Source organism: Octopus bimaculoides, chromosome 26, assembly GCF_001194135.2.
Source record: "Octopus bimaculoides isolate UCB-OBI-ISO-001 chromosome 26, ASM119413v2, whole genome shotgun sequence".
NCBI classification, from domain to species: Eukaryota; Metazoa; Mollusca; class Cephalopoda; order Octopoda; family Octopodidae; genus Octopus; species Octopus bimaculoides.
Window position 1 is genome coordinate 13,306,545 of NC_069006.1, and position 13,713 is coordinate 13,320,257.

Here is a 13,713-nt window from a genome sequence, read left to right on the forward strand (position 1 = left end):
GGGGGGGGGGGTTAGTTATTGTGGTTATAGCAGTACAAGATGTAGTGGTGATGGTGGTGGTAGTAGTAGTAGTAGTAGCAGTTGTAATAGTAGCAGTAGTAATAATAATAGTAGTAGTAGTAACAGTACTAATAGTAGTAGTAGTAGTAGTAACAGTAGTAGTGGGGGTAGTAATAGCAGTAGTAGTAGAAAAAAATAGTAGTTGTAGTAATAATACTAGTAGCAGTCAAACCCCCAAAGAATTAAACAAGAGACAAGAAGAAGAAGACCAAGTCTTTTAAAGAATGAAGACTACTCACCAAATTTTTGATTAGATTTTCTAATTCCTCTTTGGCTTGTTCCACAGCTTCCTTTTTGCCAATGACTGAGATAAGTTCAGGATCACTGTCATGTTCATTGGGGAAAATCACTCTAGCACCAGTTTTTTCACGAACCTAAGGATAATAATAATAATAATAATAATAATAATGGATAATAACAACAACAATACCTTTTACTACAAGCACAAGGCCTGAAATTCGAGGGATGGGGGCCCAATTGACCAGTACATAATTGGTGCTTCTTTCAGCAACCCAGAAAGGATGAAAAGCAAAGTCAACCATGCCAGAATTTGAACCCAGAAAGTGAAGATGGACAAAATGTTACTTAGCATTTTTCCCAGCATGCTAATGATTCTGCCAGCTCGCTACCTTAATAATAATAATAATAATAATGGTTTCAAATTTTGCCACAAGGGCAGCAATTTTGGGGGAGGGGACTAGTTGATTACATCGACCCCAGTGTTCAACTGGTACTTATTTTATTGACCCCGAAAGGATGAAAGGTAAAGTTGACCTTGGCAGAATTTGAACTCAGAACGTAAAGAGACAAAAAGCCACTAAACATTTTGCCAGGGGTGCTAACAATCTGCCAGCATGATGCTTTCTTTAATAATAATAATAATAATAATAATAATAATAATAATCCTTTCTACTATAGGCACAAGACCTGAAATTTTGGGGGAGGGGACCAGTTGATTACATTGGTCCCAGTGTTTCACTGGTACTTATTTCACCGACACTGAAAAGATGAAAGGCAAAGTTGACCTTAGTGGAATTTGAACTCAGAACATAGTGACAGGTGAAATACCACTAAGCATTTTGTCCAGTGTGCTAACGATTCTGCCAGCATGTTGCCTTCCTCAATAATAATAATAATAATAATGATAATAATAATAATCCTTTCTATTATAGGCACAAAACCTGAAATTTTGGGTGAGAGGGCTTTGATCCTGAAAGGATGGAAACAAAGTCAACCCTCACAGAATTTGAACTCAGAACGTAAAGATGGATGAAATACAGTTTAGCATTTTGTCTGGTGTGCTAACAATTCAGTCAGTTCTCGTTATCATTATAATAATAATTCTAAATAAATAATCAGAAAATCTTAATGCACCTTTTGCTATATCTTGCATGTATATCACTTTGTATAACAACCACCAACAGTTCATATTGTTTGCCAAATGTTTGGCATTTTTGCTCTCCACTGTGAATGCTTTTGGAGAAAATAATTATCTCAAGCAAGACATTAAACTGCATCTAGAGGGAGTGGGCTGAATACTCCAGTCCAAGAATTCAAGGGTGTTGGAGAGTCAGGAATTACCGCTTAGTTACCACTACTCTGTTCTGGCCCCAGGGTGGTAATATCTCACAAAGGTTTTAGTCGTGAACCAAATAGCAGAAGATGGTCCTATGGCTAAAGTACAGCGAACTGAGGGGGTACAGACCCCCTAGATATGTGTTATACTGGTTCAGTATTGTGTGGACAAGCTTTGATGCCATGTGGACCAGTCCCCGTGGAAAGGTTAAAAAGCCCTGTACCTTTAGGAACAGCTCAGGAAGGCAGAAGGCTAGTAGAAGGAACTAAGTAAACCAGCAGAAGGGGATGGTATCACTTGTTCCTGGAAAAATTACGAACCCTTAGACTTCGGTATGCAGGTCCATGATCGCTGACACTTGTAGGTAAGATCATATATACACATGTATGTGTTTGTGTGTGGGATCAGTGAATTTGATGTGTAGACAAACAAGAAGCCTTCTATATTTCTCTCATTTAATTACCGAACATATGATACCTGTTCAGCTTTTAAAAACTGGAAAAATGCCACAAAACACTAAAAACACACAAAAAATTAAGCCCAAAATTAACTCACCTTCTTAATTTTACTACCTCCGGTGCCAATGAGAAATTTATGGTAAGCTGGTTTTGCTCGAATGGTTGCTGTATAGCTGGACAATTGCTACAAGAGAGAGAAAATGGTAAAAAAAAGAAATCTTTTAATTAGTAGAAAAACTATTTTAATCAAATCATTATTCTGGCTTATAAATCAGAAGTTAGTTTAATCTTTCAACATATAGATTATTCTGTCAAATGTAATCCTGATTTATTCAAATTGCTTTAAATTAATCCTGCATTATCTCATAGCTTTGAGATTTTGCTGTGATTGTTTATTTTTAGAATGACATTGTAGTGTAGGTATAAGAGGCCAGATCTGGTTGGTTTGAACATAAATCAGGGAGAATACTTGGGGCTGGATATGACTGGTTTAGATGATAGAGGGTTTAAAATATGGCAACAAAGTGAAATGTGTTGTTTTATGGCATAAAATCGGAGAGAAACTGCAGACCTCGGACATGGAGCAAAATCTACAATTCCTCAATTCAAAGTGGATTTTTTAATTGGTTTTTAATTTTACTATGGCTGGATATAGATACTGTAATTCATCCATTGTTGTCAATGATGACAAAGGACATCACATGGGAGAAGAAGACAAAGCACAGTGTGGGCATTCAGTCCGATGCGTGCTCAAAAGGCTCTGCTGCAGGTTGGCCATGGATGGTCTACAGGCACTGAAAGCAAGGGGTTGGCTCTGGACTTGTTTTCTTTGAGGCTCTGCAAGCCTGTTCTGTTTGTAGGTGGCACCTCTGTTGGTGCATCTTTGCAAGGCAGGGTGGTCTTGTGCTTGTGTTTTCCAGATGTTGGGGGTTGATCTCTAAGTTAGTATTACATGTAGGAACGGAGGGAGGAGAGGAGAGAGGAGACGTAGTTATGGACTGGAGAAGAGACACAACTGTGGAGTAGGAGGGAAGGAGACGTAGCTGTTCAAATAAAAGACAAAGTAGAGGAGGAGTGAAGCATAGAGAAAGTTGTTTTAATATCATTATTATTATTATTAATGTTGTTGTGCTTGTTGTTCCTTTTCCTACCTTTTCACTTGTCAGTTCTCGCAGCTGTTTGCAAGCATTTTCTGCATCTTCTGGTGGTCCTCGAATCACGACTTTATCACAGGCACTTCCTTCAGGTGGGAAGCGGATATGTACACCACTGCAGTCATCTAAAATAGCGCGAATCAAACGGCCTTTGGCACCAATAATGGAATTGTGGAACTTTGATGGAATTTCAACAGTGATCTCTTTAATGTTAGCCTGAAAGAACAAAAAAAAAAAAATTAAAATTCTAATTAAGTAATTATTATCCATTATACAATTCCAACCAGTCTAGCTCTATCCTATCACAATACACTCCAGAGGTCAGGAACCTCCACTTCCAAAAGCGTTTTCCCAGAAAGTCTCAATCTTAATCTAAACTCATTATGGCAACGTTTTTTAGCTAAGCTAGAAATAGCACCTATGTCTACCTCACGTTAATCCTGCATTATCTCATAGCTTTGAGATTTTGCTGTGATTGTTTATTTTCAGAATGTCATTGTAGTGTAGGTATAAGAGGCCAGATCTGGTTGGTTTGAACATAAAATAGGGAGAATATTTGGGCTGGATATGACTGGTTTGATATTCAAATTATTGTCAAATAACCCTTTAATATTCAAATTATTGTCAAATGTAATGCTTATCTACTTGTTTTCAGTTAATCTAGTATTATCCTGTAGCTTCAAGATTTCAACGATGTGATTGTTTATTCTCAGAATGACATTGCAGGGTAGGTGTGAGAGGTCTGATCTAGCCAGTTTAAATGCTAAAGGCCCAATTGTGGTGACATTAGATATTTTCTTTAACCCTTTCGCATTCAGATTACTCTGTTAAATATAATGCTTATTTATTCCAATTGTTTTCAATTAATCGTGCATTATCTTATTGCTTTAAGATTTCAATGATGTGATTGTTTAGTTTTAAAATGACATTGCAGGATAGGTGTGAGAGTCCAGATCAGACAGTGAGAATATTTTGGCTGGACATGGCTATTTTAAATGCTAAAGGGTTAATCCTTCAAACTAGGAATTAAAAAAGGATGGAAAATTATTTAAAATGAAATAATAATTTTGAGCACAAAACCGTTCCTTACCAAATCCTTCTGGATTGCTTCGATCTTCTTCTTGGCCAGTTCCACATTGGCCTTCTTGCCAGTGATAATGATCATATCAGAATTCATATTCTCATGAGGTAACTCGATCCGAGTGTCAGTCTCATCACGAATCTACAGAAAGGAAAACCAAAAATCATTTCTCAGCAGAACCTGGGGAAGGGATTGAGTAGGTGGGGGGCCGGGACAAGGGAAGGGATTGAATAGGTGGGTGGGTGGGGAAGGGACTGAGTAGGTGGGTGGGTGCAGAGATATTGAAAAATTTTACAGGATCAGAGAGTTATTGGTTCTAATGGGTCAATCACAGATATTGATTTTACAACAGTAAGGGTAACAAGGGATTGTTTCTGCAACTCAGGTGGAACAAATATCACAAGGTGTGTGTGTGGGGGGGGGGGCAGTCCCAAAGCACTAAAGTATCAGTTTCTTTACCAGTGTTTGAATCTTTTATTCATATATCCTCATCATCATCGTTTAACATCCATCTTTCATGCATGTACTGTTCCATTATTGACAGGACCAATGAAAAAATGTACCCATCATTTAATAAACACAAGATTTAAATGTGGGCTGCTGTAGGTTTCATCTGATAGCACAATGGTTGAAAGATTGTGCAACACACAGCACTCGATAGAAACTCGCTCAACTATTGTATTGTCAGAACATGAAACTTATAGAAGTAGCTCACATTTAAATCTCGTGCTTATTAAATATATATACAGCAATCCCTCATGATATCATGGTTCACCTGTTATGGTTTATTATTTAAGCTTACGTCGATTCCTCCGTGGTGTTGTTTTGCATTTATAATAAAATAAATACATACAAATTCTCTTTACTCTTTTACTTGTTTCAGTGATTTGACTGCGACCATGCTGGAGCACTGCCTTTAGTCAAGCAAATCGATCTCAGGACTTATTCTTTGTAAGCCTAGTACTTATTCTATCGGTCTCTTTTGCTGAACCGCTAGGTGACGGGAACATAAACACACCAGCATCAGTTGTCAAGCAATGCTAGGGGGATAAACACTGACACACACACACACACACACACATACGACAGGCTTCTTTCAGTTTCCGTCTAGCAAATCCACTCACAGGGCTTTGGTCGGCCTGAGGCTATAGTAGAAGACACTTGACCAAGATGCCACGCAGTGGGACTGAACCTGGAACCATGTGGTTGGTAAGCAAGTTACTTACCACAGCCACACCTGCGCCTGTTTCTACTTTGTGGATTTTCACCTATTGCAGGGGTTTTTGGAATGTAACATCCATGGTAATTGAGGGATTACTGTATGTGTGTGTGTGTGTGTGTGTATAAATATATATACACACACAGAGTATAGGCTTCTACATAGTCTTCATTTATCAAGTTCAACTCACAAGGCTTTGTGAACCTGCAGTGATGGTAGAAAACATTTGCTCAAGATGTTGTGCAGCAGGATTGGACTTGAATCACAGTTACAGAGCCAGCCTCCATGCCTGTACCTATATCATGTGTAATTAGTTAATTATCATTTTTTTTTAATGTGAGAGAGTGAGTGAGAGAGTAGGAGAGAGAAATTACCTTTTTAATTGTGGCTCCACCTTTACCGATTATGTTTTTATGGAATTCCTTGAATATTTGAACCTGGGCTTGATAATTGTTGGTGACCTGAGAAAGAAAGATTGAATGCCAAGAAATATAAATAAATAAATAAATATAAATAAAGGAACATAAATAAATAAAAACACTGGGTTTCTGATACGCCCACAAGCTTTATCAGATGGGATTAAATAAAGGTTGATCTGGATTATTCTGTATTATTGGTGAAAATAAACTCATGACAAATCCACACCTGGGCAAATTTCACAGGAATTCAGAGCTTCAAAAATATTGCAAAATGCATTAACAAACATGACATATACAAACATAAAAAAACTGACCAGTTCTTGTTGGTATTGACTGAGGTGTTGGTATGCTTTGTCGACATCGTTCTTTGGACCACGCAGAGTAACCACATCACTCTTCTTTCCAGCATCGGGGAAGCTGATCTGGACTTGATTAAATTTATCCCTGATTTCCCGGATCTTCTCACCCCGAGCTCCGATAATGGTTTTGTGGAAGCGCTGTTCAATTATTATATCTCTGCTTTTTTCATTCTCCTAAAGAAAGAAAGATTTAAAAAAAAGGGGCTGAAATTATTTTCTGGAAACCAAACATTTGATCTTAGATAAAATTCAGAAACTTTAATTACAGTAATCCCTCGCCATATCGTGGTTCACCTATCACGGTTTATTATTTAAGCTTATGTTGATTCCTCTGTGGTGTGGTTTTGCAAATAATTAAGAAAAATATACAGTACAGTACTGTTTCTACTTCGCAGATTTTCACCAATCGCGAGGGGTTTGGGAACATAACACCCACGATAGTCGAAGGATTATTGTGTTTATAGAATAGTGCTGAGTAGTCCTTCAAGAGCACTATGATGTAGTGCAAAACTGCATTGTTTAGTAGAGGGTGGCACAGTGCAGCTCAGTGTAAGATGGTCAAATTTAAAGTAGTGTAGTGTGATGTGGAGTCATTCAGTATGGTTTATTATAGGGTAGTGTGGGGGTAGTTAAGTGTAATGCAATATTCTCAAGGATACTGTCAGTATTAATAGAAAACTCAATAGAGGCATTAGGAAGGGCATCCAGCCAGAAAAACCATTCCAAATCAGACAACTGGAGCCTGGATAGCACTTCGACTGGCCAGCTCTGGTCAAACCATCCAACATGGAAGACGGACATTAAAGGATGAAGATGACAATCACAGCTGTACACACACATACACACATGCGGCGAGTTGGCAGAAACGTTAGCATGCCGGGTGAAATGCTTAGCGGTATTTCGTCTGCCGCTACGTTCTGAGTTCAAATTCCGCCAAGGTCGACTTTGCCTTTCATCCTTTCGGGGGTCGATTAAATAAGTACCAGTTACACACTGGGGTCGATATAATCGACTTAATCCGTTTGTCTGCCCTTGTTTGTCCCTCCTGTGTGTAGCCCCTTGTGGGTAGTAAAGAAATAACACACACATTGAATAAAAATAAAAGAAGAGAGAAAAGAGCAGTTACCATTCTCTGAGCCATTTCTAAGAGTTCTTGCTTGGCTCTTTGTACACCGTTTGGATCTCCCTCAATCCTAATAATGTTACTGTTGTCACTGTCTGATGGAATCTGAATAGCCACACCAGTCTCGTTTTTGATTCTAGAAACTGAACAAACAAACAAACAAATAAATAAACATGTAAATAAACAAAGAAAGACAGAAACAAACAAACAACGGCTGCTATTTATGATTGTAATTTTGTAATGAAAACTCTGATTTTCATGAAAGACTTTCTATAGCAAAAAATAGACAGATCAATAGTCAGTAGCTGTGTCAACATTGAAAATCCTGCAGGATCCAGGATAGGGCGCCAGTCCCTCACAATTGCTGAAGATATGTCTCTCTGCCCAAACCACACCTCTGCACCATTGACAGCCCAAATTTGGATGGTGAGACCTGTAAGCTCTCACAATATATCCCTCACTAATTGATTTGGCTTGACATCAACAACCACCATCTTTTAACAGCAGGAACCTGTGTGTGTTTTTCCTTGAGGAGTTTTGTCCACCAGCAGGCATTCTCCATGGGCCCAGTTTCTAGCAAAAATTTGCCAGTTTGTCTGACCAAATTATTTATTTCAGGGCTGATCTCTGCACCTCATACCTTTCACAACTGACCTCGGCATCTAATGACCTTCACAACTCACTTCTGCACCTCATGACCTTCACAGCTGACCTATGTACCTCATGACCCAGCAAAGGGAAGATAATCACGTTCCCGCCTCAGGCACAAAATCTTTAAATAAACACATAATTCTAAATCTTTAACAAGAATTATGATCAGTATGAAGTTAAGGTGCTAGACAGTTAAACACAAGGTTTACAAGATCAAACCTTGGTACAGCTACTGTTTTGGGTGCACTGTCGGCAAAGAACTGTAAGCATTGAACTTGCCTCAGTTTGCTTGCCTAACTACAGGTTCTGTTAGAATTTCCCTTCCCCATCATCATGACTAAGTCAATAATTTCTAGCTCAAGGGCCACATTGTGTCAAACAAACACTGGAGCATGATGAAGTCTTGGGCCTATCGAATCCTGTCAAACTATCCAACTTATGCCAGAATGGAATATGAATGTTAAATAATAATAATAATAAATTCAAATTGCAAGAGAGATCCCACTCAGAGATGCAAATACACACTTTCAAACACACATACATCTACACATGAACAAACACATGCACACACAGAGCTGCACCTGCATACATAAACACATCTACATATGCACTCACATCTACATGCAGACGCATACATCTTCACATGCACACACAACACACACACATCCCCACCCCCAAACATTGTCCTCCAACACTTACTATTTGCACCATTCTTCCCAATGATATGTTTGTGAAAGCGCTGATCAATTTCAATCTCAGCAAAAGCCATTCTTTTCCTCTGCAAAACAAAATTACAAAAAATAATTGATTCATTCATTAATTAAAATTTTTAAAAGTGAAAATAAAATACAAATAAAAATAAATCGTTGGAAACTTGTTTAAGTCATTCTTTGAAAAACCAAATTTTTTCATTGAAAATGTATTGTTGCTATCGATTGGTTTGGTCTTTAGAATATTCTGGATTGGTTTGGGAAATATGAATGAGAAGGAGACAGAGAGAGAAATGGTGGTGAGACAATTGGAACGTTTGGGTGAGAGAGAGAGAGAGTAATTATGTTAGCATAGGTGCAGGCATAGCTGTGTGGTAAGAAGTTTGCTTCCCAACCACATGGATCCAGGTTCAGTCCCACTCTGTGGCACCTTGGGCAAGTGCCTTCTGCTATGGTCTAGGAATGATCAAAGCTTTGAGAGATGATTTCATAGACAGAAACTGAAAGAAGCCCATCATATGTGTGCATACATATGTGTGTGTGTGTGTGATTGTATGTGTCTTTGTGTCAGTGTTTGTCCCCCACTACCGCTTGACAACTGGTGTTGGTGTGGTTATATCCTTATAACTTAGCAGTTCAGCAAAATAGACCAATAGAATAAGTACCAAGCATTAAAAAAAAGTACTGAACTTAATTCATTTGACTAAAATTCTTCAAGATTGTGCCCCAGCATGGCCATAGCTTAATGACTGAAACAAGTAAAAAATGAAAGATATGTGAAGGGAGTGGGGGGGGGGGACAGTAATGAAAGTGTTAAGAGTGTAAGCGTGCAAGAAAGAGAAAGTAAGTATTCATATTTGCATCAAGATGGCCGTGTGGTAAAGGAGTTAGCTTTCCACCCATGTGGTATTAGGTTCAGTTCCACTGCATGACACCCGGGGCAAATGTCCACCAGGCTGGTCAAAGTGTGGGGGGGTAAGATGGATTTGGTGGACAGAAGCTGAAACAAGCTGGCCATAGATGTGTGTGTGTGTGTGTGTGTATATGTATGCATATGTGAGAAAAGAGAGATAAAGACAGACAGAAACAATGCAAAGAAGAGAGAGAGTGTGTGTGTGTGTGTGCAGACAGTTTGCATGATAAAGAGAATGTGTGGGTGTGTGTGTGTGTAAGAGTGAGAGAGAAGAGAGAAGACAACATGAACCTGTATATTATTCTGTGTGTGTGTGGGTCTCCCCCAGTAAATGAGTGAGTTTGTGAATAATAAGTGTGCGGCTGAACATACTTACCAAATCCTCAATACACTCAGACAGTTTCTGGACACACTCTTCAACTTCATCAGGGGGTCCTTCAATGTTGATTTTGTCCTGCCCTTCAGTGAATTCAATGTGAACCTAAAGGAATTAAACGAAAAAAAAACAGTGGAGGAGGAGGAATAAAAATTAAGAACAACCAGTTTCATACATATGTATGCATGAATGTATGTATGTATGTACATATCGTTGCTATTATGTTAAACTGTCATATGTCCAAATTTGGCCAAATGTTTTTTTGGTTTTTTTTCAATATTTAATTTTTCATGCAATAGCCAGTTCTTTTGGTCAAACTATCATACCTCCAGCTGCTTCAGATGAAAACTGTCAAAGTGTAGTAAGTCCCATATATGACAGTTTTGCAAAGATATTTCTGACTGAAAATATCACATCTGAATGGAGTTACGATTTTATGCCTCCCAACAAAGTATTATTGTTAAGCTGAAACTGTTTCTAATCTAAAAAGAAATGGAATGATGAAACTATTTTTTCATTTGCTGAAAAAGCAATGTTTTGGACTTACGACACTTTTGCATAATAGCAATGATATATATATACATATACATATATATATATGTATATTAATTATTAGTTACAAGAGCAATATTCTTTTCTATTCTGAGCACAAAGCCTGGAATTTTTTGGGGGGGGGGGCAGTCGATAGTGACAAATGCAGAATGTGTGGTGAGAAGGGTGAAATGGTATGGCACATCATTCATGAATGCCTGAAATCGGCACAACGAGAATACAAATGATGCCATGACAATGTGGCAAGAATGATCCACTGGGAGCTCTGTGGAGGTCATGGCCTGCAAAGAGCAACAACGTGGTATGAGCAAACCCCAGAAGGAGTCACCGAGAATGAGAATTGCAAAATCCTGTGAGATGTAGTGGGATCTAGTTCGATCACTCAACCTGACATCGGAAACCAGATATTGTTGTGGTATATACCGCCTGACTGGCCTTTGTAGGGTTTTCGAGCGAGATCGTTGCCAGTGCCCCTGGACTGGCTCTCGTGCGGGTGGCACATAAAAGACACCATTTCAAGCGTGGCCGTTTTCGTGCGGGTGACACGTAAAAGCACCCACTACACTCTCTGAGTGGTTGGCGTTAGGAAGGGCATCCAGCTATAGAAACTCTGCCAAATTAGATTGGAGCCTGGTGTTGCCATTCGGTTTCACCAGTCCTCAGTCAAATCGTCCAACCCATGCTAGCATGGAAGGCGGACGTTAAACGATGATGATGATGATGTATGATAATCGACGTAGTATGCCCCAGTGACAAAAGGATCAATGTGAAAGAAGATAAAATAAACAACTATGACGATTTGAAGTGGGAAATATGAAAGTTGTGATCAATAAAGAGAGCAGACGTAATATCAATAGTAATTGGTGCACTTGGATGTTCGAGGGCTGCTCATGGAAAAACCTCATAAAAAAACCATGGGTACTCTGACTTTTGGGGCATGTACCTTTTTTCCAACTACATGCATATGCTCAGGGCAAGCCCATTCAGTCGCACCATTCTCGTCGCTTTCATCCGCCTTTCAGCAAACTGGTTAGAAGACAACACTTCCCCCTCCACCTTTATTTTCCTTTTCAAGTAAAACTTAAAGAAGTTGATCAAGGATTGGTCGAGAAAAGGCGTTTGTCTTCAGCCCCTTCAATCTCATTCACCATACCTCTTTCACCATGGCCACCAGGCATATAAAAACAATAATAATAATAATGATGATGATGATGATGATTTCTTTTATAGCCCTGATGCAGTACCAAGCACTGGCTCTCATGGCTTCTGATATTAACTGATTCGAAGTGTCATCATGTATATTCTTTTGTCTTGTTATAAAAGATGGGCTACAGTAAATATTCTGCTCAATGCCACAGATTTGCTTGTCAGTTGTTTGACCGTAACCAGTTGAGCATGTCCCTTGGTGGCTGACGATATGTGCATCTCTGATCACGAGCAGAAGTAATGGGGGAGCATCATAGCCATATGTTGAGAGGAGTTCTTTGGGGTTTGAATAATTCACCTCTGGAAACATTGGGGAGAGTGAGGATTTTGAGACTTGGGTGTTAAGCATCATAGAAGAAGACCATGTGAGACCTTTCACTACAGGTTGTTGTCTGCTCTTACAGAATTAGCCAGAGCAAGCGAAAGTGAGAGCTCTGAGAAGTGAAATGGAAATAATAATAATAATAATAATAATAATAATAATAATAATAATAATAATGATCTTACCTTTGGAGTGTTTTGCGTGATTTTCTTAATATTGGAACCCTGTTTGCCAATAATGAACCTGTGAAGCCAGGCTGGGGCCTTCACTTCTTCCACAATCACACTGTTTGCCTGAAGTAAAAAGGAAAGGGTCAATAAGACAAAAACTTTGACTTTGTATAAACATTACACACACACACGTGTACACAATCATATTCCACAGGATATGGTCTTCCTACATCTGAGTAAGCAACAAATGTGTTAAATATGATTGTACATCTGCATAATACATTCAACACTGGCTGCTTTGTGCACTTCTAGTTTATATTTAGGCGTGTGTGTGTGTATGTATGCATAGAGATAGATTTATAGATAGATAGATAGATAGATCTGCATATGATCATGACGATGATAATAATGATGGCTGTCCACTCATGACTGAAAAAAACCATCACTGACCATTGCCCATGAAAAATGCCAGTAATGCTCTGCAAGAAATTACTGCCCACCAGACAACTTCACAAAGCACCTAACAAGCCTTTCTCCATCCTAGTGTCATAATCCAGAAAGAGGCCAGGGCAAGATGTCCATATCAATATGGGTCGCAGGCTCAGGAATGTGGGAGCCCCATGATCTCAAGTGCAAGCCAAAGATTCCCAAAATATCCAATGCCATTTCCTGCATACCTGGTTTTATATCAGAGTGACCTTCTCCTAAAGACAAGCTTTAACAAAATCTGAGGGGTGCCTCACTCTCAGTGGTCTTCCAGCACACCAGGCATCAACCTGGAGTTTCTGAGGGCCCATGCTATTGCTAGATAGTTGTTGAACCTACACTATGTTCATCCTTGCCTTGATCTTAGTCCTGCTGGGTTTCTAGCAATCCTCCTCACCAGGCCAGCCCAGTGGGGATGCAGGTTTAATCACTGATGACCCGACCACACAACAGGCTGTACAGAATTCCATGTTGCCAGTAGCACTGATGAGACACAGCACAAGTGACCTGACACACACACACAAATTTTTATATAAATATGACCCGTCCTTGTTTTCTTTGTATCATCTATCTGGATGTTTTGTTGTCCCTTTTTTGTATCACCTAACTGTCTGGATGTTTTGCGTTCTTGTCCCATTTTGTATTTTTTATAAATAATATATAGATCTATTTTAAAACGGGGGCGCCAGTTTTCATTTATGTTTTATGTAGTGTTTTTGGTACGGAAAGACTTTTAAACTTCGTATACTTATCTATTTTGTGTTATAGAACAGAAAAATATTTTTGTATTCGAATTTATTTCATGTAAAAAAATTGTCTTATTTCGATAATTTCTACTAATCACTGACGTCTATTCAGTTGAAAACAGTTAGCGCTGT

The 13,713-nt window shown here is 38.9% G+C and overlaps 1 protein-coding gene across 1 annotated transcript in view; it reads right to left on the reverse strand.

The window, feature by feature from the left end:
• The window catches only part of LOC106872584 (vigilin), a 59,969-nt gene that overhangs the window by 12,643 nt on the left and 33,613 nt on the right, over window positions 1–13,713 (reverse strand). Inside the window, exons 9-18 of the mRNA XM_052976915.1 lie at window positions 12,365–12,472; window positions 10,100–10,204; window positions 8,800–8,878; window positions 7,453–7,592; window positions 6,282–6,500; window positions 5,923–6,009; window positions 4,339–4,470; window positions 3,246–3,464; window positions 2,192–2,278; window positions 300–434 (exon numbers count right to left, since the gene is read on the reverse strand). Coding sequence (XP_052832875.1) covers window positions 300–434; window positions 2,192–2,278; window positions 3,246–3,464; window positions 4,339–4,470; window positions 5,923–6,009; window positions 6,282–6,500; window positions 7,453–7,592; window positions 8,800–8,878; window positions 10,100–10,204; window positions 12,365–12,472 — 1,311 coding nt within the window. The remainder of the gene's footprint in view (window positions 1–299; window positions 435–2,191; window positions 2,279–3,245; window positions 3,465–4,338; window positions 4,471–5,922; window positions 6,010–6,281; window positions 6,501–7,452; window positions 7,593–8,799; window positions 8,879–10,099; window positions 10,205–12,364; window positions 12,473–13,713) is intronic.